Genomic DNA, 27,001 nt, shown 5'->3' with positions numbered 1-27,001 from the left:
GTGCATTGTGGGGGTAGAGTTATAGTTAGCTCAGCTGTTATAGTTAGGATCTAGTTTCCAAAGGAAAAACATTTTTTGTTTTGCTAATAACTCATTATAAATTCAGCTGGTGTCTGGAAAGTTATAGAGAGATTCATCAAGTGGGGGCGCGGAGAAAAAGGGAGGGTCCCAAAATGCATTTTCTTGCAGTTTCCCATAAGGAATTTGAACATGACTACAGCCCGAACCAATGAATGTAATTGCATCAAATTTGGCAGAAAGCTAGATCTAGGTCCAGAAAGAGCCCTTTTTGCAATTCGGTGTAAATCCGTTCAATAGTTTTGGAGTTAGTAAAGAAAAAATATTTATATATATCTAGGGACATGAATACTCTGTGGATTCAAAAGATATCTTGGTGAGATCTAATTGGCTACCAATACTTCAACAAGAAAGTCCTGGGAGCCATCTTGTGATTCAAACTCATCTGAGTCCCAAGAAAAAAAGACCAAAAAAACCATAAGGGGGCAAGGTATGAATACCCTGACACCCAAGGCCTGGTGGACCTCGCTGGCGGCCAAAATCAAAAACAAAAAAAATCCTGCAAATTTGCAGTGGATCTGCCAGACACTAAAGTCTGTTGCCAGTGGGTTGGAGCATGGAAAATACACCACGCCCGCTGGGAGCAAATTTTCTATCTGTTTCCCAGCCCTAAACAGATGCAAAAACTGCTCCCTCCCACAGGAAGCAGCATTTTTTAACTGCTCCCAGCGGGCTGGAAGCAAACTGGGGCTCCTGGGTCATTGGGTCGACCCTCAACAATGATAAAGTGGGTGCCCTTGGTGGGCTCCGGGGCACCCACCCTTTATTGGCAGGGACCCATGGAATGGGTCCCTGAGGCTGAATTCGGCCCGGCAACAGCAGCCGCGCAGCCCACCTACTCCTTCAATAATATCCCCCAGGACCCAGGAGGTGTGGTCCCCAGGGACGAAATCAGCACAGCCATGAGGCTGAGTGCCCCCCTCCTACTTCATAATATGGCTTGCCCCGGATATAGGTGTCCTTGTGGTCAAACCCGTACCTCCTTCCCTGAGCCTCATTAGACCCTGGAGACTGCTAATTACCCAACATATTACATCACTCATGATATCTTCTGTGACATCATTGATAATATCAGCGCAATATTTGCTGTAGAATTATTGATGAGAAAACTGTGCATGGCTGGGGTGCGAGTTATAGTTACCTTAGGACATGAGTTAGAGTTACTTGAGATAACTCTAACTATAACTGCTGAACTTTTATGGTTTTGTGTGTGTAGGTGTCCCTTCCGGCACAAAACAATGACCCCTACAACACCAGCACCTTTGCACCATGGCACATGTGTGCCTGTGGTGGCACATGGCAGTCCATTGTGTGCCAGGGCAGGGAAAAAGGAGAGGAATGTGCTGTATCTAACAGCACATTCCTGCCCTTTTCTTTCGACATAGGGCAGCTAAGCAAGAAGGCTTGCTGTGCTGCGGTGCGTCAAAATGTTGTAAATGAAGCCCCTAGATTCTTGAAGACCTATTCACACGGATGAGCTGCTTGCACTTACTGTAACCAGGGACACTCCAGGGATACGGTGCACCGTATAGGTTCCAATTTCATTCATTCATTAATGGATATCTGTGCACTGAAAGCTGTAGGCAATGTCATACCAATGAAGTTTTTTGTTAAATTGTATGTAATCCAAGATGTTCCACAAAGAGAATGGAGCATATGGCGTGAACTGGAGGTACAAATTCCCAGGAAAGGCCAAATGAATAAACCTGGAAACAGGATGACCCTGGGGATGAGAACCACAACCTGTAGTGAGATGTTCTCCATATTCAGGGTGAGTCTGGGACTGACCATCCTACAGGATAGAGTAGAACGGGAGATGCTTAGAGGGGTGGATGGGTCGAGAAGTCAACAAACACATTTAGCCTCGACAGGCGCTATAAGGAAGTAGTGCACTATTTTCATACAAGCCCATCCATAAGTTACACCTCTAATGAAACAATATGTGGACCGTGCCAGATCATAAAGTATTTACATATTTGTGCTTCATTATTCATAATTTGACCCAATGCTCTAAAACATTTTCTTGATTGAAGAACTTGCCTCCACTGCCCAGACTATTCTATAGATGGTTAGACATGCATTTTTCGGTGCACTCTAGTAGTGCAAGTTATTCAGGGCTGCTTTAAGTCCCTAGTACATCCATATAGGGAGTGAGGCTTACAACAGCCAATGACAGGTCGAGATCTGGCTATACATTTAGGCCCTCATATATGGGCATTTGGTGTAGGGCAGTGCAGTAAGTTAGCTTGTCCTACACCAATGTGAAAGGGCAGGAATGAACTGGGTTTATGAAATACAGTGCGTTCCTGGCTTTTCCCCCCGTGCTGGTTACGACTCGGCAGCCTAGCGCTAACGCATGAACCCTTGCACCATGGTGCAAGGGCGCCTGTGTTGTCAACAGTCTTGTTTTTGTGCAGGAAGGGGCACCTTCCTGCACAGAAACAATCCTATGAGCCGTTTCCCTCTTTTTTTGTGTGCGCATGGAAAGAGGGATAAACTAGGAAAAATCAAATGAATTCTCCTCGTTACGCCTCACCTCGGGAGGTGTAAGGTTTTGGTGTTCCCCCAGGTTTACATCTTCTGGCAAATCTGGGGCAGTGTCAAAATCCATGGGTGTTGCACGGGAAAACCCACAGCAACGCTCATGGAACGCATCCCGAGTGCAGAGTGAGGCGACGCAGTGAATTGTGGTACCTGGCATTACGACATTCAAAGCCACGCAAAGCCTCATAGATATGATTTTGTAATTTGTGCTGCTGGATTGTCTTAAAAAGTGATGCTCCGGTGGCGCAAAGGGCTCAAAAATATACCCCTTAAGATGGAACCTCAGTGACAACACACTAAATGTAAATTGATACTTGTGTAGCGCACTACTCACCCGCAAGGGTCTCAAGGCGCTTGTACGAATACCGCTGTGGAACCCATCCTGGCTTTTCCTGTGAGGCGTCCACTCCTGGGCACCCCCAAGGTAGAGGCCAGGCATCCTTAGCGTTGTGGGGGCCGTTGTGGAGATTAAGCAAGCTATTGTCCAGAGTTGCAGAGTGGGACTCCATGATTGGAATCGGCACCGAGGCGAGAATTATCAGGTCCGTGGAATGTTTGAGCCCAAGACCCGCCGAATTGAACCCTGGTCTCGGGCTAGAACTCTGCATCAGGGTCTGCCGCTCTAACCATTGAGCCACACTTCTCCACACTAGTTCACTGCTGTGATCAGTTACTGACACACAGCATCACCACGATGGAAGGCAGGTCCCTCATGGCTGCTGTGAAGACACTATTTTGAGGCAGGGACCTATTCCTGACTGCACCCAGAGCAGTGAGTATTCTGATGAAAAAATCTGCATATGCTCACTTATTTTTAATTAAGGATTGCATTCTGAAGTATTCTTCCAGAGCATCTTGCCACTGGCTTGACATTTGTCACACACTCCAGAGGGACGATTGTCATTGTAGCCCGATTTAAAAAAAAATAGCACAATCTGGTAAGACGAGAACGTGAAACGCAGAGAAGTGGTGGGGAGGAGACATGTTGCAATCCAAGAAGCAAGCCAAGGGCTTTACCCCACCCACAACACATCTGCTGCACCATCTGCCCCCGTCCCTGATTTAACAATAACATGATTTACCAAGATTTCACTTTGAATTTTCCTGGGCCCCTGCCATCAGACAGTGCCAATCTGTAAATGAGTGTATAAAATGTAAGCATACAATTAAACTGCTGGCTGCTTCTCAAGAGTTTCAGAACAATGTATTTGCCTCACATGTATGACTAGCTCAGCTATGCTAGTGCTGCATGGTAGGGGTCCTGAAGTGGTTGTGCAGGTGCTGGGTGAGTATGCAAGGGCAGTGCAGCTGGGGGCTCCAATTCTTCCCCAGGTAGGTAATGGAAACAAGGGGGACCCAAGTAACATTAGGGGCCTGGGGTATTGAAATATTTATGAACACAATGGTCCTTAACCCCTTCCATGCTGCTGTCGTCCATTGGCCGACGGCAGCACTACCTCACTGGTGCTGCCGTCGGCCAATGGCCGACGCGGCCCCGCCCGTTTTGCAGAAGTGCCACACTTCCGAAAAATCGGCAGCGCAGCCAACGGGTTAATATATGAGTATTGCCTGTACGTGAAGAAGAGATCGTAAGGGGAAATTGGGTGGATAACTAGGAAAATTGGATAACCCAGTGATGGGGTCTTGTGTGGGGGGGGCTTGCGAATCGTAGCCCCGGAAGAAAAGTGGACTGCGCTTTTACACAATGGAGCCAAAGGGTCTTTTCACATTGTTGTATTGGAATAAAACAGGCAGTATTTTCGTTTACATGATACAAAAGGAGGAAGTACTCTATCGATGCTATTATATCATCGAAGGCAGGTTGGTGGGCCAAGAGCATTTTGTGAGTAGAAGAGCAGGGATGAATGATGTCATGTAACATGCCATGATTGATGTAATATGTGATGTCAAAACCAGTGCATGGCAGGGGCGCAAGCAGTGCTTAATTTGAGCAGGCGGCACTTATGCTAGTCTGACACATGGTGGTACTGTCTGTCTAATGTTGAGGTGAGCACAACAACAGTTGGTAATTAATAAAATATATATTGAAAATTACTAATATATGCCACCCAAGCCATTTGTATAGCTTTTGGGGGCCTGGAATAGACAGAAGTGTCACACTTGTAAGAGTGTGATGGTTAGTAATTGCATTGGTACTGTCATTGGCAGTGCTGGCAGGGCAACTGGTGGTGCAAGCTGGAGTGACCTCCTGACGAGGGACCTGGCACTTATATTTGCCCAAATTATACACTGGTGCACAAGTAATCATTATGTCTGCATACAATAACTACTAAAGTTCTCTGGTTTTTATAGTTCAAATGTTGGCACTGATATTCACCTAATTATAACATTAATTAAAACGTTGGTTTTTCGGTGAATTTATTTCTACGTTTATTTTTAATATAAAGTAAAATTGTATTACCATATGTATATCCAACCCCGACCCAGCAGGGGGTTGGCAACTGACCACTCACCTGAAGGCAGCCAACCCCACACCGTGCACGGTCTTTGCTCGTGCGTGGAGGTAGCTTCAGGGTCATGTGGCCCCCCCAACCATCAAAGGCCCTAGAGACAACATCCCCCAGGGTCGTATTTGTTTTTTGGAAGAGGAGTGGGAGCCACATGCCCCCCTTCCCAGACCCTCTTTAGACCCTGGGGACCTCATCCCTAGGGCCTTATTTATTCTAAAGGGTGAGGTTCTGTAATTCTCGAGTCTGACTCCATTTTGTTCTGGGCCACCATTTTGTGTTGCCCTCACGTAGGCCTGTGAAGGTAGCCTGGCGAATAAAGTGGCCTGGCCTTCTTAGTCCATGTATACATTAACTAAGGTTTCTTTTTGACTCTGAAATGAACTGTAAGAAACTGACCTCACAAAGCCAATTTCCCTGATCGATCTTTGTCTGAGATTGCCAATCAATGTTCAGGACATCGTTAACTTTTACTTTCCTTGCACATGCCTTATCTTGTTCATCATCTGTTACTGTTTCTTTTTATGATTCTTCATTACATGGGTTATGCTTTCAATTATAGGTTTGTCCGGCTTTTGGAGGTTGAATTTGGGACATTCTTAATGATTAACGTTTGGCTTGGGATACTGTACATGTAATCATGCCATGCCCTGCAGTGCCATCTAAATCAGATTAACCTTTGTGAACTATGTAATTATAATGTTTTGCCCATATCCTGCTAAAACCCCAAAGGCTACTCACCTGCTGACCCTCCAGATTTTCCATTTGTTTAGGAATGTAATTGGTACAACACCCTTACATGCCTGGGGCAGGATAAAGAGTATATAAGACGTGAAGTAAGACCATTCTAGCAGACTGATTCATTCAGTTGCTAAGGCTTCTGTGTGACGTAGTCTCACTCATTTGAGGTTAATAAAAATGTACTTTTATATTCCAGCTTCTGTGTCAAGTTCTTATTTGTGAGTTTAAAAGGACTAAGTATCAGTGGAACCCCTGAGATGTGGATTTTTGATTTCTGCAAGGGGGAGGTGAGTGTGGCCCCTCCTCAAGCCTCATTAGGCCCTGGGGACCCAATCCTCTAGGGCTGTATTTTCTCTAAAGGGGATGGGGGCCACTTGGCCCCCAGAACTGTTTTCGGCCCAAGGGACCCCATCCCCTGCTGCCCAATCAGTTTAATAAGGGTAGGGGGATGAATGTTCTCCTTTTAAGTCATTTTTGGCCTTGGGGATGCCATTCCCCAGGGCCCATTGTGTTAATTAGGAGAAGTGAGGTGTACCCCTCTTTCCTCTTTCTGAGCCTCCCTACCTGAGCCTACTATGGCCCCGGGGACCACGTCTCCTGGGGACTTCCTTTAATATAGGTGGGTGTACTGGTGTCCACCTGGGGTACCCACAAACAACACGTAGGGGTCCGTGATGATGCCCCAGGGACCCTTCCCCGGCCGGCTCTCCTCATGCTGTTGAAGCCGGCATTGCTCCTGTACAGTTGGAGCAATCTGCTGTGCGGTTTCCCTGCTATCATCAGTGCGGGCAACTGAACAGAACACAAATCTGCACACAGCTGGCGGGAGCATTCTTAAAGCTACAGGCTTCAGGAGCAAACTTTGAGTTTGCTCCCATTTGGCAGAAGTTTTAAAAATGCTCCCACCAGGTGACAACAAACAGAAGTTTCTCTGCCAGCAGGCAGGGAAACTGCTGTGTGCTAGGAGTGGGCTCGCCTGGACACAGCTAGTGAGCCTATCTCATTTGATGGAGTCCCGGAGGCCAATAAAGGCTCAGGGTGGGGGACAGTGCGACCCGCCTCCCTATTTCAAAAAGTGACGGCCCTTAGGAAAGGGGTCCCCAAGGCCTTTTAAATGCTATGGGAGGGATGGTCACAAAACCCCTCCCCTCACAAATACCTTGGGCCCCGGGTGGAGGGGGTCCCTGGGGCCGAATACAGCTCTGGGGGGGTCATGCACCTACTCCCCATATTAATAAATTAGGGCCCAGGGAATGGGGTCCCTGGGGCTGAATATGGGTTGAGGAGAGGGGCCGTGCACTCCCCTCCCCTTAATCAAACAATGTGTGTCTGTGCGGCCATTTTTTAGGGACAAAATCACCAGAAGACTACTCTTGTAAAACAACTGTTTCATGCCATTGACTTATTTACCCTCAAATGAATCACATCAAAAAGAGTTGGGGTGGTGGACCTACTTGTCCCATCCACAAAGCCATCAGTGTCACACCAATTTACAACCCAGAAGCACACCTCCAAAGTGAAATAAAGGCTGGAGCACTTACATAGTGAATGACTTTAATCTGGAGGGACGCAGCATCCAGATCGTAGAGTTCCCCTTAAGAGAAATAGAGAGCATGGTCAAAAACACAAGACATGTCAAATGTTCCAGAAAGTAGATGCAAAGAGGGCGCATGTACCGACTGCTTATAGAGGATCCTATAACGGAAAACAATAGGGTACACAGGGCGATGGAGCTGCATTTTTTTCACCACTATTTCCAAGTATCGCGCTATTCACATTGATAGAGGGGACACAATGATACACGACAGTGTAGTTGCAATGCCTGCCTGCTGTTTCAGCGGTGCGGGGGAGTTTCTTGTTGGAATTGGAGTAAGCTTAAAAATAGAGGGTGTCTTTCTACCTGGAGGGAGGAGAGAAATTAGACCAACCAGGAAAGAAGAGGAGGAAAGAAGAAAAGGGTTGTGTCTAGGACTGTGGATAATTTTCTGGGTGTGTAGATCCTAATTAGTGGGATTCCAGAGCTTGCATAAATTCCTTTTGCCACACTGACAATGGCCATGTTATTTTCTCTCATAGGAGACTTGGTTCGAGCAGAAAATGTCTGAAAGGAGCTCTGAGACTGGACATGTACCACGGCCGAATGAGCGGGCGCGAGTTACAGTTACCTTAGGGCGCGAGTTATAGTTTCTTGAGATAACTCCAGCTGGTGAATTTCTATGGTTTTGTGTGTGTAAATTCTGAACCTAACTATGATGTACCTGTAACCTTTATTTTTTTTAGTGCCAACATTTTGAGGTCAGTAATATCGACCCGCACATTTGCAATCTTCACAGTTCACGGTGGTCAAGTATGATGATGTATAAATGTTCTCTCCTGAAGGCCACTTCTGCTTACCTTTCCGATGTCACACCTGCTCTACCAAAATCTTTCAGAATTGGGCCGAAAACGTTTTCTGCAACTGCATTTATAAGTAAATGGACATTTTCTTACAAGGACTCGTATCAGTTATAAATATTTCACTACTACCCCCTGATCTCTTGTTATCTCTCTCTCTTTGTGAAGCAACAATACATCTATCAGACAAAGCATGCAAGGCAGGTGAGCTGCTTCATATAAAGCCTTAATTCATCACTTTGAAAGTTTACTGTCGTTGTCTACTCTACAGTAGTCTCCTACACTGGCCCAACATTCTTGTCTGACACCTACTTTTTTTGAAATATAAACCCTTCTCTGACACCACAGTGCAAGGGGTGTTTCACAGACGTTCACAGACAGCTGTGGGGACGCATTCCACAGCAGATGGGCGCTGTTCGCCCCTGAGTATGTAGTGTTAAATGAAGATGTGTGCCACGTCACTGCCATAGTCTGCACTACACCAGTCTCCTACTCTGGCCTCACATTCTTCTCTGACAACTACTTAAACAAATATATAAACCTTTGTCTGGCACCACAGTGCAAGGGACTTTCACAGGCAGCTATGGGAACGCATCCCACAGCCGATGGGTCGCTCTTTCCCCTGGAGTCTGTAGTATTTAGTCGCCCATTGCCAAGGGTTCTGGGTTACACTAGGAGGGAGAAAAACTAGAGACCACAAGGAGGAGGAGACTTAAAGTAAACTAAAGAGAATTCGGCCACCCGCCTGTGAAGTGGCGCCTTGATATGCAAGTAGCACATGATAATTCTGCAATAAAAGGCAATAATATGGCTCGTCCTGCAGGGCAAAAGGGTGGAAAGAATGGGACAAACTCAAGAAAGCAAGCAGACGAAGTAGAAGGGGAGGAAGGCAGGATGGGAAGATTGATAGAAGGAAGCACTAAGGAAGAAACCAAAGAATAAGAGGCAAGGAAGGAAGAACGAAATAAAGGGAAGGAGCAAGGGAGAAAGGAAAGTGGGGAAGAAAGAAAGAAAAAACATGCATGGAAAGAAGGAAATAAAAATGGAAGGGAGAAAAGAAGCATGAAAGAAATCAGGAAGGAACAAATGAAGAAGCAGAAAAAGCAAGGAAGAATAAATTAAAAGAAGAAATCAAAGAAGGAAGTAAAAATGAATAAGGAAAGGGAGCAAGGAAGAAAAGAGTCGGGGAAGAAAGCAAGGAAGGAAGAAATGAAGAATGAAACTAACCAAAGAAGGCAGAAAGTAAAGAAATTAGCAAAGTGAAAATGATGGAAGGAGAAAAAAAATTCACTAAATCAGATAAATAAAAAAAAATGGTAGGAATGAGAGGAGGGAGTCAGTGGCCTATGGGAGGGAGAAGAAGTTCTTTGTACCACAGAGTTGAAGAATCTTGCGATCCAGATCATCGTAGTTTTCGCCTGAAGTCTTCTCCGGTTTGGGCAGAGAGTTGAGGGAGGAGCTGGTGGAGAGGCTGACCTGAGGCCAGGACTGGAACTTCTGAAAAGACAGCACTCGCTTGCAGGCAACAATAATCTGAAAAGACACAGAGGAGAACGGTCAGATGAAGGTCCACAGGAGTCTTGTGCCCACTGAGATGGCCAACAATAACAAAGGGTTGTATAGCACCAAGAAACCCCAGGGCGAGTGTGTAAATACCACCATGTAGAAAAACCGAAAGATGAGATGGGCAAGAGGAACCAGGAAAGAGAAGCAAGAGAAGGAAAGATAGTCGTAGTGGAAAGGAGGCAGGCAGCAGAGATGAAAAATGACTAAAGTGGGGTTAGGGAAGAATTCGTGAGTCCAACAAGAGGGGTAAGGCTGTAATTCGGCTCAGAAGAGACAATATAATCCTGTGTGCCTTGAAAATTTACAAATGTTCAACATTTATAGGAGCTTTAATCCAAAACAGAGATTAGAGAAATGAGAGGAGACGTGTGTGCAAGACAGAGATAGTGGGTTCCGAAGTCTGGGAAGACATATTTTGTCAAGTGTGACCCAATCCAAATCATGGTCACCGTCTTCTCTAACAACTCCTAATGGTGAACTGCACTCAAAGTGACTGAATGCCACCAATGGTTTAGGTTAACATTCATGGAAGTTATCAATTTTGTTTTGAAGAATACTTTCCAAGCTTTTTTTTTAAAGTTGTGTGTGTAGCTGAGAGGAATAAGATATATTATTTTCTTCCACCAGTATTTTGCTATTTCATTGTCCTAGCGGCATGGTCAAGTTACTTACCGCCCAAAGATTCCCTTTGCACCACTGTTGAGGCACAAGGGAATTCTCGTGGATGTGTGTAAGAAATTGGTTTATTAGTTGTGCAGGATGTGAAGCCTGTGCAAGTAATAGGCCCACAATTGACTCCTCACTGGGAACTAAGCACCCCATGGTAGCATGAAGCAGAGCAGCCCAAGGCCTGCTCAGGGGAGGCGGGGTGGGCTAACAATCTCCATCTACTGTAGCGTAAATATAACACCTGATAAATCATTGTCCAGTTAGTGCTTTTCTTTGGAGAAGGAAAAGTACAGTTATTATACAGGCCCTACTAAACACTACACATTGAGGGCCTCATTAGGATGGCCGTCGGACACCCCCGAGGTCGAGGGACCGTCCGCAGCGGCAGCGGCGGTCCCTCTGGTGCAATTAGGATGTGACCGCCACCCTGGCTGTCACATCCTGGATCTTTAACCTTGTGGCGGGTGCTGTTTGAAGCAGCACCTGCCGCAAGGTTAAAATAGCATGTATTACATTTTCATGCACAAAGCGGCAGGCACCGTGCGGTGTCTGCCGCTTTGTGCATGTAAATGCAGGGGGGTACCATAGGAACCCCCCATGTGCACCACCCACCCCCCTTCACCGTGGGGGCCCGCAACAGGCCCCCAAAGCGAAGACCGTATGCCTTTTCACGGCGGCAATGCCGCTGTGGAAAGGCATAGGAACGCCGGCATCATTATATGGCTGGCGGTGTCTCGCAGACACTGCCACCATATGTATGCATTTTTTCCGCCGGTCGCGAAGGCGACCAGTGGAAAAGCGGCGGACGGACTTGCCATCCGCCGCGGACCCCCCAGCCATCCTAATGGGGCGGGGGTCTTTTCTGTGAGGATGGCGGACGGATTGCCTCTGCCGGGCCAGCGGTGGCTACCGCCGGCCTGGCGGAGGCAATCCGTCCGCCATCCTAATCGGCCCCTAAATTACAAATATATGTATCACTCAGACAGCAATATATCTTTGGTGGCATTCTAAAATCGCATTTGACTCCTCAAGTCAAGTCAAGTCACACAACTTTATTCGATCTTTTGTAAACAGACCATAAAAGCATATAACATCAAAACAAATTTCCACACCAATAAATATGCATATATACAAAGTTAAAATGAGTATTAAACGATGTTGCTGTGATCCAGGTAAGACCATTAAAATCATAAAAAAGCAAAAACAGCTGATGTTTAAAATTACACGATACTCCTAGGATGTGAACCCGCCTTTTTCCTCTTCCTAAAATAAGGCCATAAAAATGAGGCGACACAGAGGCCTGCCAATGGGTCTTGTAACGCCTTTAAAAAATTCATGGCCACTCGACATTGCCTAAAGTTGTGGTACCTCAGGATTGGAAGTATAAATGTTTTCCTTTCCTCTGAGTCATTTTTACAAAATAATACAATATGTAGATCTGACTGCATGGCATAGTTATTACAATGACAGGGAGTAAGATCTGCTAATCTGTATTTATTTTGTGGGTATCCCAAGAGTAGCGGAATCATATTCAGTCGGAATCGCAATAGAATGAATCTATGCTGCACATTGTTTATGCCAGATAAATAATGAAAACCTTCTCCTGGTATTGATGGGACCAGATCATAAGCAATGGAGGAATGATGGATACAGGTATTTTCCCTTCGTCGGGCATATTGTAATCTCTATACATATAAATCCGTTATCCATTTCTTTGTGACCTTTTTGCAGGAGTCAGGGTCCTGAAAAAGTTTTCCCATCCCGAGGGCTTTCAATTCAGTCTCTACATTAATTAGCCAACCGATCCTTTTATAGTGATCTAGGTTACAGCAGCCCTTGATGATAGTTTGACTCCTAATGGGTCATGACCACCAAAATCACAATACCCCCAGACGCCCGTACCAAATAGAATAACACACTATAAGGAGGGGGTCATTCTAAATGAAGTAGGCCTATGGGCTTTGTCAGGGATCACCTCATCTATATATCTGACAAGGTAAACAACCTTTACAACGAAACTTTTACAACGCACTACCATTATGACGCAACTTTTACAACGCAAACCATTACAACGCATTGCGCTGGGGGGTGCTCTAGGATAGGGAATATGTTTAATTTACTATCCAACACCTTCCCTACTATCCACGGGGACTGGAGTTGGAATAGTAAATTAAACTATTCACTATCCAGCGCCCTAAAGCACTATGCGTTGTAAAGGCATGCGTTGTAAAAACCGCGTTGTAAAGGCATGCGTGGTAAAAGCATGCGTTGTAACGTCATACATCCATCTGACAAGCATACACAAAATATAGCCATAGTACCAGCCACTATAAGTCTTTGCACTGCTGAGCTGAAGAACACCAATCCCTGGCTCCGGGAATGCATAAAATAGGTTCCTGGTCCCATCCGTGGCACCCACCGTGGTCGTGGTAGTCATTGGGGGATGCGCGGGAGCCCAAAGGCCAATGTGGCTCCACCCGGCTCCCTACAAGCAACTCCTGTGCTGCGCGGGGGCTGGCAGTCATCTGTGCGCTACCCTCTGCTAGCACTGGTCTCCTGCGGGTGGGGTGACCATGAGCGGTCCTAGCCATGCAGGGGCTGCCTTCAGGGTCCAGGGACCTCTCCCTGTACTTGCCATGCCCTTGCAGCACAACCTGGTATTCTTTAGCACCGAGCCCCATGGAGTCCCCAGGGCTGAAGGAGCCTCTGGGGAGGGGTCCCACTCATTCCCTTCCCCCAATTTTTTTTTTTTTTTAAATTTATTGGGTTTTTGCTAAACAGTAGGGTTGCACTGGCCGATAAGTACACCCAGGATGAGGAAATTGGTATAGCCTTAAACACGAACAAGAAGCCTGCACAGTTGACCCCCCCCATCCTCCCAAACACCAAGCGACACTGCAAATATCTCAAGTCCAGCACCAATCATGTGTAGCATTCCCTTGTTCACCCGCCCCATACCCCCGAATTTCTGCCTCAAGTCATGAGCTTACTGTGTTAATATGCGCCAAAACAATCCCTCTGTGATCATCCCATTTTTGCCAGATGTTGGAGTGCTTCTGAGGGCCTTTCCTGGTTCACTGCAAGCTCCAGCCCCATACAATGACCCGACCCCTTCTCCCACGCAGCAAGAGCCGGTGGGGATTTCTCCTTCCAATCCCTGGCTGTATCCCTCTTCGCTAGTGTTAGACCCAGAAATCAGAGCCACTCTTCCCCACTATGCTGCAGGTGATATGAAGGAGAATCAGTTTTTGGTCTAGGGGATGGTCCAGGAGAGGACCTCCCCCAGGAAGGATGTTACACCACACCAGACCCTGTGCAGCGCCATGAAGCTCCACACAGTATGAAGGAATGTACCCTCTTCCGCCCTACACCAAAGGCATGTCGGGGAGCCAATCACTCCCTTGCGCCACAACCGATGCATTGTATAGTAGGCTCTATGAAGATATTTGAGCTGTTTCAGGTGAAGGTGTAACAAGATTGCCGCCTCACGAGGAGCCCCCAATGCTTCTGTTCAGTTGTCGTTGTCTAGTGCACCAATGCCTGTCTCCCATGTCGCCCTGAGGGTGGGTTATGTGTTACAGTTTTTTTCGTGACTAGTCCCTGATAGTCTTTCACTATTTTGCGTGGTACCAGGTCTCCAAGGAGGAGCTTACCCTCCAGTGGACTACATTCTGGGAGCTCCGTGAGGTCCTTAGGAAAGGCAGTGAGAGCGTGCAGGACCTGCAGGTATTGGTGGAACTGGCTGCGATGCAGTTGGTAATCAGATTGCAGCTCTTGAAATGATTTCAGCATTGCAGCCCCTCCTCCCAATTTGTGAATGAAAGATGCTCTGATATCCGGGCACTAATTTGAGAGAAGCAGCGGAGGCCACGAGGCTCCATTTTCTGTGCAGACATGTTCAAATGGGCAGCCTTTGCTGGATCATAACTCGGGCCCTATTGAGCCAATTCCCTATATTTTTCTGCTGGAAGCTGGTTTCACTGACTCCCTGCAACAGTCTTCTGCTCTCCTGGTGCTTCTCTCCTGGTAGTGAGGTTTCCTGAGTGGCTCCTTCACCCCCAGCCAGAAGAACACTCTCCTGCCCACATTCGCAAGCCCACGAGCGGTCTGGCTACCTTGCAGAGCACTTGGAGTGGCAGCGGAGTCCAGATCTTCCTCCAACTGGTACTCAGGGTTCATAAGCCGGTCAGTGCCACTGGCCCTAAAGAGACCCATCTAATCATGAGGCTCAGCTGCAGGCAAAGTCCTTAGTACATCAGGGGTATCAGAAAACTACTTCTAGCTGTCCATGCTTTAGGAATTGCATTGCCCATGTCCAGGAACTTGCTGTGTGGGTGAAAAGTTCTAGGACCAGACACTCCAGACCAATCTTAGGATGCCGCATCATCCCTCCACCCTGTGTCACCCTGTGTCACCCCTCCTTTCTGGGACAATCCAATAAGGCAGAACCCTTCTTCACCTGGTCAGAGCTCCTGTGTCCACCCAGAGGTGTGGCTATGATAATAGCAAAACCCTCCCTTTTGGTCACTCCAAACTGTTTCGGGGGCATTTCCCCCCACCCACTTGGTTTCAGGTCCCGTTGTCTAGGAAGACATTAGGGAGACAGGCCCAGGTGTCAGCTACAGCTGTCAGTGACAGGGTAGACATAATTTGAAGCTCAGGAAGGGGTTAGGCACACCCCCAACCCATCCTGCTCAAGGAAGAAAAACACCTCCCCAGAGAAATAAATATCTCCTCACATGAGAGACATCCAGATGCCAGGTGACAGTTGAATGCTTACAAGCTGTAGGCAGAAGATATGTAACTTTTTTAAAGTACCTTTTGCTCAATAGCTAGACAAAATTTGATTTCACCATTAAATTTGATTTTTAATAACTATTAAAATGAGTTGTTAAATAATTTCTCCAGCTGCTACCAATCTGAATTTAGCGTTTAATAAATGTAATGATCTAGCCAAGTGTTTCTCTTTAGAAGCAGCTAGCCTTGCTACTGTGAAACTAGCTTTTGGGATATTTCACAGTAAATAACATGTTCAATATTAATTTCTACTTTTATTTATCATGCACTCGGCCATTATGGGTGTTAGACTGGACAGCCTTAGGGTGCTCTTCCCTCAAACATTTTGCCTGTTTCCTCAGCTTTTTTGCTGATTTCTTTTTGTTGATCTTAGAAATCTGAACACTTTACAACTGCCAACCAGTACTAAAGTGCATGTGCTTCTCCCCAAAACATGGTTTGATTGACTCATTAACAATTAGCATATTTAATTTATCTGTATGTCCCTTGTAGAGTGCACTACCCGTGCCCAAGGCCTGTCAATTCAATGATACTAGTGGGCCTGCAGCACTTATTGTGCCAATCACACAAGTAGCACTTATCTCAGGCCTCCCACTGCAGAGCCTGTGTGTGCAGTTTTACTGCCATGTCAACCCAGCATTTAAAACCACTTTTTCAAGCCTTCAACTCTCCTTTTATCACATATATGTCATCCCTAAGGTAGGCCCTAGTTTACCCATAGTGCAGGGTGTTGTATAATTTAAAGGAAATGCACTGTTAAGTTTTGCATGTCCTAGTAGTGAAAAATACCCACATTTGTTTCTTCACTACTGTGAGGCCTCCCCCTCCTAGCGGTTAATGTTGATTATTTCTTTTCACAGGTATACGCTGTAATTCCTGATTGAGAAGGAGTAGCTCTGTCATGTTCCATATCATTGGAATGGTAATGATAAATTCTCTTTGCTGGTAAATTGAATTTATCACTTTTCTAAAGATGGCATTTCTATCCTCTTATCTCTGTGTGCCTGAAGCCTGTCTCCAGTACGCGTCTAGGGTGGGTGACAGCTGGACTTAGTGCATTACCTCTAGACAGCCACACACAAAGGAAGGTTAGGTGTGCCTAAGTGGCCATCTACATCCTGGTAGGTCATCCTAGGCAAGATGGGAGGGAGGAACCTAAACTTAGACCTGAACAGGCAGTTACCTGTCCCCTGGCAAAGGGCTGCATACTTCCCTGAAGTGAGTCTGGTGCCACAGCCGAGAGGGAGAACTTCTGTGCATTTCAAAGCCCCTCTTTGAAGTCACCTCCACTTTAACGGCACGACTGGATGTAAGTACTGTCTCTCTTACTGTACCAAATCAGACACTACTGGACTTGTGGGTAAACTCTGCCAGGAGGAAGGACTACTGTGCTGCTACAAGGACAGCCAGTCTGAGGTTCCGTGAATTCTGAACCCATTTTATAAATGTCATGGTTTTGTTACGAATTTGATAGTAGCGAACCGTAACTAGTGAGTTCGGCTAGTACGAGTGATCTCGTTATGGTAGACCGACGGATTCACTATGTATTTGGAGATTTCGTTCTGAACCATGGGTTCCATTTTGTGCATGGCAGACATTTTGTGGTTGCCCTCACATAGGCCGATGACTGCGGCTTTAGCTGACTTCTGAATGACCTGAGTGAACTGACCCGTTGCCTGAAGCTGACCTTGTTAGGCCAGTTCCTTGCCCTATAGCTGATCAAGATTGAGGATCAAAGCACAGGACATTGTAGAGTTTGGTATGCACATACACACCCCTTATCCTACCTCTCATCTGTTTCTGTTCCTTCTTTTATGGTCTGTTTATGATATGGGTTGTGGTCCGGCTTGCGTAAGAAGGAATGTTGGGCGTTTCTGTATAATTAATGGTGGGCCGAATGCTGAGTTTTGCAACCCTAAGCATATATAAGGCCTCTGTTCTCTGTACTCCTCAGACTGCCTCATTCAGTTGCTAAGGCTTCTGGGTGACGTAGCCTCACTTATTTAAGTTTAATAAAGATGTCTTTTCATATTTCAGCTTCTGTGCCAAGTTCTTTGTTATATTAGTGAGACCCCTGAGAATGAAGATTTCAGTTCTTCAAGTCTGCTGAACTTATGCTCTGGAAAAACTGGAAACCCTGGAAAGGCTGTGCTGCCAGCTGCTCTCTGCCTGCTGAGTAAGAACTGGATTCTTCCTTAACGCAGAGTGATCTCCAAGGGCTTGCTTGCTTGCCTACTATTTTGAGACTCAGGGATATCAAAGTATTACCCACTTCTCCTGTGCTTGGTCCATTGGAAGTGGATTCAGGTACTTGCTCCAGTGGAACCGATGAATCCTCACCACTTGAGCAGAATTGATGCATCTGCGTTGTTGCGGGAACATAACTGGTGCATCGCATTTGGAACCAGCGCATCAGAACCAATTGCATTGGAACTACTGCATCACCGCCACTGCAGAGATACGATTGATGTATCTCCTCAACTGCATGGAGAAACCCGGTGCATCATTTTCAGAACCATCACATCTCAGAACCGGAGCTCCAGCTTCAGAGCCAGCACATCACCATTGTTGCTTGGAGAAATTCGACACATCACCTCGACTGCGAGATCGACACTGACGTATTGCACGGCTGCACCCCACATCTCGCTGTTGCGAACAAGATCATGGAACTTTTGTTCAGCAGACCTTGCATGACTTCTATACCCATTCCACGATGCCTCGCAACTGACCTGAATTCTTGACTTTACCATTGTCCAGCATAACCAGATAACCTCCCATAGCACTATTTTTACTTCGATTCTTTAAAAATATATATCTTGACTTTTACTTATTGGATTTTTGCAGTTTTGTTCTTGTTTTATGCATACAATCATAATATATGTTTCTGAACTGGTGTGGAGTCTTTTTTGGGTGTTTTCACTGTGTTCCTGTTTTAAGTGCTGCCCAAATACTTTACACATTGGCTCCTAAATTAAGCCCGACTGCCCTGTGTCAAGCTACCAGAGGGTGAGCACAGGTTAATTTATGGTGTGCATCTTACTTACCCTGGCTAGGATTGTGTTCCCTTCTTGGACAGGGTGCATACCTCTGCCAACCAGAAGTTCAATTTCTAACAATGGGCAATAAGGCCTACTTAGGGGTGAATTATTAATATTTAATCAATCAATCAATCAATCAATCAGATAATTTGTAAAGCGCACTACATACTCGTGAGGGTTTCAAGGTGCTGAAGGGAGGGGAGGAAGGGGGTGCTGTTGCTACTGGTCGAACAGCCAGGTCTTGAGTAGTTTCCTGAAGGATAGAAGGTCTTCAGTTTGTCGTAGGACGAGGGGGGGGGGGTGTTCCAGGTCTTGGCGGCGCAGTGGGAGAAGGATTTGCCTCAGGCTGTGGTTTTACGGATGCATGGATGGTGGCCAGGGTGAGGTCTGCGGAGCAGAGTTTCCTGTTGGGTACGAAAAATATTTAACAGGACGTTTTAGGAAAGTTGTTTTTTGACAGGTTAAATTTGCAGTTTAAAACTATCACAGGCATGTTAACTGTATATAGTTATTGGGCTGTGCACAATGGTAGTCAGCCCCATGCAGCAACATGTGCATACATGTGTGTGCCTTACACGTTTACATGTGTAACAAGCCTAGTGTCCCTTACCCTAGTTGTACTGCATTGCCCTTATTTATTAGGTTGACACTGGTGGTAAACACACTCAGTCCAATTACAATTAAATCACTGTGAGTGATACTCACATGGGAAGACTCAACTACAGTAAAGGTCCAAAAACTGGGTGCTCAAAAAGCAAAAACTCCTTATGGACCAAATGGCCCAAAGCCATTTGCAACAATGTGTTAAATTGGTAGTGTGTTTTTTGTAGTAAAGGTCAACAGACATAGCACACACACCAACCACCCAGGTAAGACCACCTACTAATATTCATATATTTAAAATGAAGAATTACTGTCAGAGACCAGGCAAAACCCTATGTACCAAAAGCTGATTGGCTCAGTCACCGATGGTTTGCAAGACTGAGGCACATTTGTGATACTACAGTGAACTATTAATCACAAGGATGAGGATCAGTGCTTAATTTGAGCCAGTGATTACAGGTGGGGCCCGCACTCTCTTTTTTGGGGACCAAAACTTATTTTTAATTGTCAGAGTTTGACAAAGAAAAGCAGCAAAATGGGAAAGAAGGTTGAAGAAAGACACAGAAAAACTGTGGCAAAGGGAAAAACAGAGATGAAAAGAAACCTGCGAGGGTGCAATATAGGGGCAGGGAGAGCATATTGGTGGATGAAAGTGACATGAGGTGAAATAAAGACTGAACAGCTTTGGTAATGGGCAGACCTGACATTTGACAGTGGTGCCAGCAGGCTTCTTTAACGAATTTGGGCCCCAACACTTTTTCTTTTGCACTGTTGAGGAGCATTGGTCTTACTACTATGTTCCTTTCTCTGCAGACTGAGCAGTGGCACCATAGTGGTCTACTTTTTGTAAGGCTGTCGCACTCCAATCAACAGTCAATCAACAGCAGTTATAGAGCGCATGACTGCTTCAGGAGATGCAATACTGTGTTTTTTTACTACAAAGTTGAGGAGCTTTGGAGGAACAACAGGTGAAAATTCATTGCAAGGTAGAGGCACATTGGTGAAGCTACATAATCTATTCATTGCAAGGTTCAGAAGGTTTTTTGATGCTACCATGCTCTATTCATTGCAAGGATGAGGCTGACCTGATGCACCACAGTGGTTTATCCACTTCAAGGTTTAGGAGGGCTGGTTGCAAGACAGCATTATATTTGAAGTTCTGAGCATAAAATGAACCAGACATGATGCACATTGTGGTATTCGCTCTTAAGCTTGTCCTAAAAGGACTGAGCTTGTTAGACATGTTCATGAAGACTGCCAGAAAACTATTTAGGTATTATAGGTTTTACCTAGGTTTTAACTGGGGGTGACAGACAATCAAAACAAGCATTGGCAATGCCAATATATTTGACTTTAAAGGAATGCTGAATGGTAATGTTAAGCATTACAAGTAAATAGCATAGGCATAGATATGTATTTGCCTAGAAGCAAATGCATGTTTAATAATATTGGTATAGGTGAAAAGATTATGTGACAGTTGCACTGTCAAGCCAAACCTAAAAATCCAAGTAGGTTAATCACTGCTCTCTTCCTGTCTGTGCTCCTGCCAGAGAAACAATTCATTATCTAGTTATCTAAAACTCTTTAACAGCATTCCACCGTTTTATGTGTGTGATCCTGAAAGTTCAAGCTAAGGCGAATGGATAAATAAACCAAAAAACAAAAAAATGATTACAGATGCATGGATGGCAAGAACTTGATTTTTTATGAGAGCACAGAACGTCTGACCAATCAAAACATGTACTTATGGCTCCCAGCATGTGTAGGAAGTAAACACCCCTCTGATGCTCACATAATTGTCTGCCAACAGCTGTGCTGTCAATCCAAACCATAAAAAAAGATATCACACTGTACACCTCAAATAGGGTAGGCACTGTATGCCTCTTTTTTATACGGAGTTGTATATAGCGCAAACTTGACCCGAAGGTTTACATAGCACCACTTGTGTTACATGAGAACACATTCATTTTTGCTAGGTACTGGGCAATTAAGTGATTTGCTCAGAATCACAGGATGTTTAGCGCCATTGCTGAGGCTCAAACCCGGTTCCCCAGATTTGAGTTCAACCTCTCCCTTCCTCCAATGGCTAGCCCATCAGAGAAAGCATTTAGTCAATGGAGCCAACGAGGGCCCATCAAAGGAAAGCTGATGGTCCACCCACCTGTGAATGAAGCAAACTGTCAGTATGGCAAACAGGATGTTCTGTTGCATTTATACCAGTGTACCATGTTCGCCTAACTTTAACAGAGCCCTAAGTCATCTTTATGAGATTTTAGCCTTTCCTATCGACTCTTATGTAAATAATTGTCTGTGTTGACTGTTACTAGGAAAACTGAACTTAATTTTCATCTTTTGATCTTTCTAGTCTTTAGAAATTGAACTTTTGGTTGACAGCGGTATGCACACTGTCCGAGAGGGACCACAATCCTAGTCAGGGAAAGTCAGATACACACCATAAATTAACCTGTGATCACCCTGTGCAATCTTTGCAATAGTTGTTAGTTTGGACCTGTAAGTGCTTTATCTCCTAACTACACTAAAGTCTTAAAAAATGTTACCTTGCATTTCTTTGCAAATCTCTGATTGAGTAGCCTTGCGAAGCGTAAATTGGGGATATTCTTAGTCAAGAAGTTGCTCCTTTTAGGTTCCACATGGAAACATTATATGCGAGCTCAGCCATAGAACACCTTCTAAGCATATCTTTTAAAGCAAGGATGCTGAACGGTGGCCCCACCACCGTAATCCATTAATTGAATGTTTTAAGATCATTGTCCCGGTCAAAGTATTGTATCAACTTTATGATTAAGAAGCACTTACTGAACCAGTATGATCTATTCTTTGTAAAGTTAAGATATAGTTGTGCCACCTCGGTGATTTATTCTTTGCAACAGTGGGGTGCACAGATGGCACCACAGAGGTCTTTGCAATGCAAGATTAAATACCATTGGGGGTGCATAAAGCATATGGAGGTGAACCAGGTAAGAAAAAGTCCAATCAGGCCTGTTGTATCAAAAACCTTCCTTTTCTCTTTTTTCATCCTTTTTCCCCCTTATTTACATGCACTGTCCAGTGATTGTGACCAAGGATCTGGTACACAGTGGCACTAAACAACGGCATGTGCTGGAGGAATTGTGCACAGGACTTTTTAAATTCTATGAAACAAAGCGTGAGGTGCAGACTGGAAGGTCCGCCGTTGGGTTCTCTTTCATCTTTACCATTGGGGATGCCACAGTGGTCACTTCATTGCAAGATTGAGAAGCACTGATGGTGTCACAGGGTTCTAGCCATGGCAAGGTTGAGGAGCAAACCCGATGGCAGAGTGCGGTAGTAACAAAATGATGGATGAATGCTTGAATAAATCTCAGATGCTGCTGATCGCGAAGGTCACATTCCACTCCATTGTTTTCTCTCCACTTTTCCAGTCTAAATGGAGGACAGCCATATGCAAATCACCCTTGGTCCGGCTCCTGTAAGTGCAGGTCAACCAGAAGTAACATGCTATCTCAGACACTCTCCAAACAGGAGCAAGAGCAACAAAAGACCACGTTTGGCCTACGTAGGCCATGTCAGTGAGGTGCAGCTTGAGTCCGTTGGCACAGTTGAAGCAAGACAATGCAATTATTACAAGGTTGAAGGGCAGTGGCTGTACCATAATCTTCTATTAACTCCAATGCAGAGGAGCAGTGGCAGGAGCACAGAGGTCGTCGGATCAAAGCCTGGTTTAGAAGCACTGGCAGTGACACAGTGGTCTCATCAGTACCTGGGTGTGAGTATTACAAGCATCACAATGGTATGATCATACCTGGTTGAGAAGCGCTGGCAGGGCCACAATGGTATGATCATACCTGGTTGAGAAGCGCTGGCAGTGCCACAATGCTATGATCAGTACCTGGGTGGGAAACACTATCAACACCACAATAATATGATCTGTGCCTGAGTGAGAAGGATTTTCAGCACCACAATAGAACGATCCATACCAGGTTGAGAAGCACTGTCGGTGCCACAGTGGTCGAATCAGTATGACTAAAAACCAAGAAAGGGCTATTTAGGCTATGAACTGCATCTGTAAGTGATTTGGTGGCCTGAAGGTGTGCACATTCCATTGTGTTGTTTTTGGATTTTGTATTGTGGCTCCCTAGGGGCAAAAGTTGTAAACATGCTGGAGGAAGATTATCCTTAACATTGTCCTTTGCAGAGAGGCTTTTGCTAAACAGGCACTAGTACTATGTTGTGTATAATTGAGATTCGGATGCTTTTAGACTAGCTATGTTACATTCCTTTGTAGAGATCCATAAATATCAAAATTATGTATCAGGAATTACCCTCAATTCATGTATTGCACTAGAAATGGCGACAGACCCAAAATACTAGCTATAATGAAGACGGAAAAGGTTAACTATATGATACACAACTGCAAGAATAGAAACCAAGAAAGGACTGTTTAAGCCATGAACTGCACCGGTAAGTGATTAGTTCGCCTTATGGTGTATGCAACCTATTCTGCGTTTTTTTGGTAATCCATGTGCACTTGAGCGGCACTAATTGTACCGCAGTCGTCCATGCACTGCAAGGTTGGGGCCCACAGCAGTATCTGCTTTACAATTTTGAGAAGCATTGGCCATTGCTGCTGATAGACCTGGCCCCATGATATACCTCCATAAAGAAATTGTTGTCCAGAGATTTTCGTTTTTGATTTGGGTTTTTGTATCATTAGAGAAGTAATTTAGCTTGGGTAGACTTTGCTAATCCGGGCCAAATTTTTCTGGATGACATTTATAAAAATGGCGGATGTGTTGCAGTGGTGATGTAATATTTCAGGAACCATGAGATCTATACATTTCATTTTGTAGTCAAAACATAGGTGTTTGGGGACTAGTAGTCTTATAGAGACAGAAAATAACTCCTCGGAGCAAACCATCTGCCATTTTTCAAAAGGGTTGGTCTATAATGATGTGTTCGAGTCATCATATTGATAATTTATTTTAGTATTGTTTTAGTTTCAGGTTTTCCGTTGTCATATTTGTAAACATGAGAGAAGCAGGTGGTAGCTGAGAATCTTTACCTCCTGACAGTGTTGCTAACTAGAAAATCTGAGCACTCATTCAACACAGAAAAATGTGTCATATGCCTAACTAATCCGAAAAAAGCTAACGCCAGCTGTGGCTGAACAGGAGAGAGTTCGAGACACTGCAGAGATGGGGCAAGATGAAGTTCACAAAAGAATAAAATTGATTGGTAAAGAGGATCAACAAGTGCTACAAGTCATACACAATGAAAAAAAGCCTGGAAATAATTTTCAAAAATAGCAGAAACCACTGAATCACAACAAGAATCTGAGTATTCTGACAAAGCAACAACAACCAAACCCAATGCCCATCCTCTTAGAAGATCGAAGTCTACCACTCGTCCACCTCCAACAACTGATCAGAAAGCAGAGGATCTTCAATGTGTTATTTATAGTTTAGCCAGAACGAGGGCCAAACGGATTGATTATAGAACAAGGTATAGAGTTTGTGAGTCTCGAAGGGCAAATATGTTTTTATCTGCCGCTAGTTTCTTCCAAGATGAAGTTTTCAGCTGAGTAGCTGATCTGAACAGCAAGGTGAATGTATTTGCAGTGGATTTGTACGCTCACTAGAACAGCATGCCTGCAGACATTCGAAAAAATGCATGTACAATGAGCTCCCAGCAGCAACGTAGCTACCAGAATGCAGTTAAGTTTCTCTCTTTGAAAAAGCAAATAAAGTTTTAAAGCCACTCCTGTGTGCTGGCTACGGGTTCACACTCAGTGAGATCAAAGAAATAATGGTCAACAATGAAATTGAGATTTTTCTGGTAAGAATGTACAATGACAGGATTCGTTTTTGTCAGTCTACCAAAAAGAATGAGCCACTTGTGGTGTTCTTATCTGATTTGACTCCTTGACTCCTGGAATTTTTGTTGCCAAAATAAGATCACAGGGTGTAGTAAAATCAGCAGGAACCATTTTAAAAATTGTCCTGAAATATTTAGAGTTTGGACTTAATGACAAATTGTGTGATGCCCCAGAGCGCCACAAATCATGGGAATCAACAAGAATGCCTGATGTTGTCTTAACATTTTTTACATCATTGATTAATATCAGCAAAGCAAACTGTTAAAAACTACAGTTCTTGAGTTCAGAACAGACGCTTTGAAGATATTGGCAAAGAATTGGAAGACAATTCCATGAACCGACAGGCTAATCACTTCAATGAATATGACTGGTGTATCAACAAGTTATAATGACATAATAAGGAACAGGAACTTGTTAGCAGCTCATGCCGTACAATCGTGTGAATCCAACAGCACACCAATTCCAAGTCACTTTACCAGGAAAGGATTTACAATTGCTGCTCTTGATAATTTTGATTTTGAAGTCAGCTCTACTTTGCCTGGAACATCCAGCACACATGATACTGCCATGGGGCTTTTTCCAGACTGTACCAATGTAGTAGCTGTGTATGCCTACAGTTGTGTCAGCTCTAGGCATAAACAAGCAAAGCTGCAAACTAATATCCCAACTGCCTTTCCAATGTGTGCAAAATCACTACAAGCCATCAACACGTTCCAATCTAGCAGAAAGTTTCAAAGTGGCTGAAGACATTGATCTTTTTCTATCTGATGCTGCGGTCCACAAATCTGATTAAACGGAATTTATCATATTGCCTATTTGGAGTGGACTGAAGGAGGAAGAAAAGAATGTTCCTCTGCGGGCTGGAATTTATGCTCTGATCTCCCAGAATACCGTTCCACTGAGGAAAGTTGTTTTTTTACCAGTAATTCCATATGCAGTCACAAACTACGCAACAGTATACCCAGCTTTAAATAAATTCCAAAATGTGCGTACTCAACTTGCAGATCAGCCTATCCTGCCAATTTTCTGCAAGGAAGGTATTTTCCATATTGTAGCTAATATTTTTATGAGCAATCCAGTAGAAGTTGATGATCTTGATCCAATGATGGGCATTTTCCACATGACAAAAGTTGCATTGTGGTGTGCAGGAAGTTATCTCAGTGGATGTGACATAAATGATGCACGTATTGAGGCTGAAATCTTTGAAAGCATAACAGTCCAGTCAGTATTGAGCGGAACTCATTATGTTTGTATGTTACAAGGTATGCTCATCATATCTGAGGCTATAGAAACATTGTGTTGAAATGCTTTTTGGAACAAGAATGACAAGTTTGGTTTTGCATATCTCATCTCAGAAGCGACCAAGGCACAGGGTGCCCTTCATTCAAAAGACACAATGCACAGCCAGGCAATGTTCGTACACTCAGTTCAAAATCAGAAAACCTGAAAAACAAGTTTGTAGAGTTTGGCAAAGATTGTAAAGAAAAATCAGAACTTTGCAAGTACTGGGAACATGTTTTACACTTGATATCTCTAGTGAAAAACCTGGTACATGCTGATCAGGAAGGTGACTGGGAGCTGCACGTAGAGACTATGGAGTGACTGATTACTGTATTTCGTGAATTCGATTGCATAACCTACCTGAGATATGGGTTCCGACATTTGGAAAGAGTGAAGAAGCTAGAGGTGGAAAAACCATACCTCCTCAGAGAATTCGTCCAAAGACATTTTGTGGTGAAAGACAGAGAGTGAAGGTTCAACACTGTGGCTCCAGATATGAAACTGGAACAGACGATCAAGAGATAAGAGAAAGGCTCCAAGGCAGTTGTTGGTCAGACACATACAAGTGAATATGTTGCTCAATGGCAGTTAAATTACCATGAAGTCTTTTCTATTTGGAATGTTTTTAGAGAAATGACACATTCAGAATTAAGGGATATTCGTGAAACTATTCCTCACCACAAACTTGTGGGTAAAAGAGGGGAAAGTTTTAAGAAACACGTTGACAGCTTTCTTCATTTCATGCAGGAGCAAAGAAATGACTGAGCCTCTGCAACTACACAACTTTATGACCAAACAATATGTAGATACAAATATAAAGACATGTCTACCACATGCCCTGGAACATGGATCGAAACTATACGCAGAACTGAAGTAGGAGAGATGTGTGTTGAAAGAGAAAAAGCTGTTTGACATAATCCCTAAAGCTAAACTTCCACGCTTTAATT

The 27,001-nt window shown here is 44.5% G+C and overlaps 1 protein-coding gene across 1 annotated transcript in view; it reads right to left on the bottom strand.

Annotated features, from left to right (window-relative positions):
* The window catches only part of PDE2A (phosphodiesterase 2A), a 1,077,000-nt gene that overhangs the window by 231,175 nt on the left and 818,824 nt on the right, over window positions 1-27,001 (bottom strand). Inside the window, exons 7-8 of the mRNA XM_086933797.1 lie at window positions 9,599-9,758; window positions 7,373-7,425 (exon numbers count right to left, since the gene is read on the bottom strand). Of these exons, the coding sequence (XP_086789923.1) occupies window positions 7,373-7,425; window positions 9,599-9,758 (213 nt within the window). The remainder of the gene's footprint in view (window positions 1-7,372; window positions 7,426-9,598; window positions 9,759-27,001) is intronic.

This window comes from Lissotriton vulgaris, chromosome 8, assembly GCF_964263255.1.
Source record: "Lissotriton vulgaris chromosome 8, aLisVul1.2, whole genome shotgun sequence".
Lineage (NCBI taxonomy): Eukaryota > Metazoa > Chordata > Amphibia > Caudata > Salamandridae > Lissotriton > Lissotriton vulgaris.
This window is presented reverse-complemented; position numbering and strand designations above follow the sequence as displayed.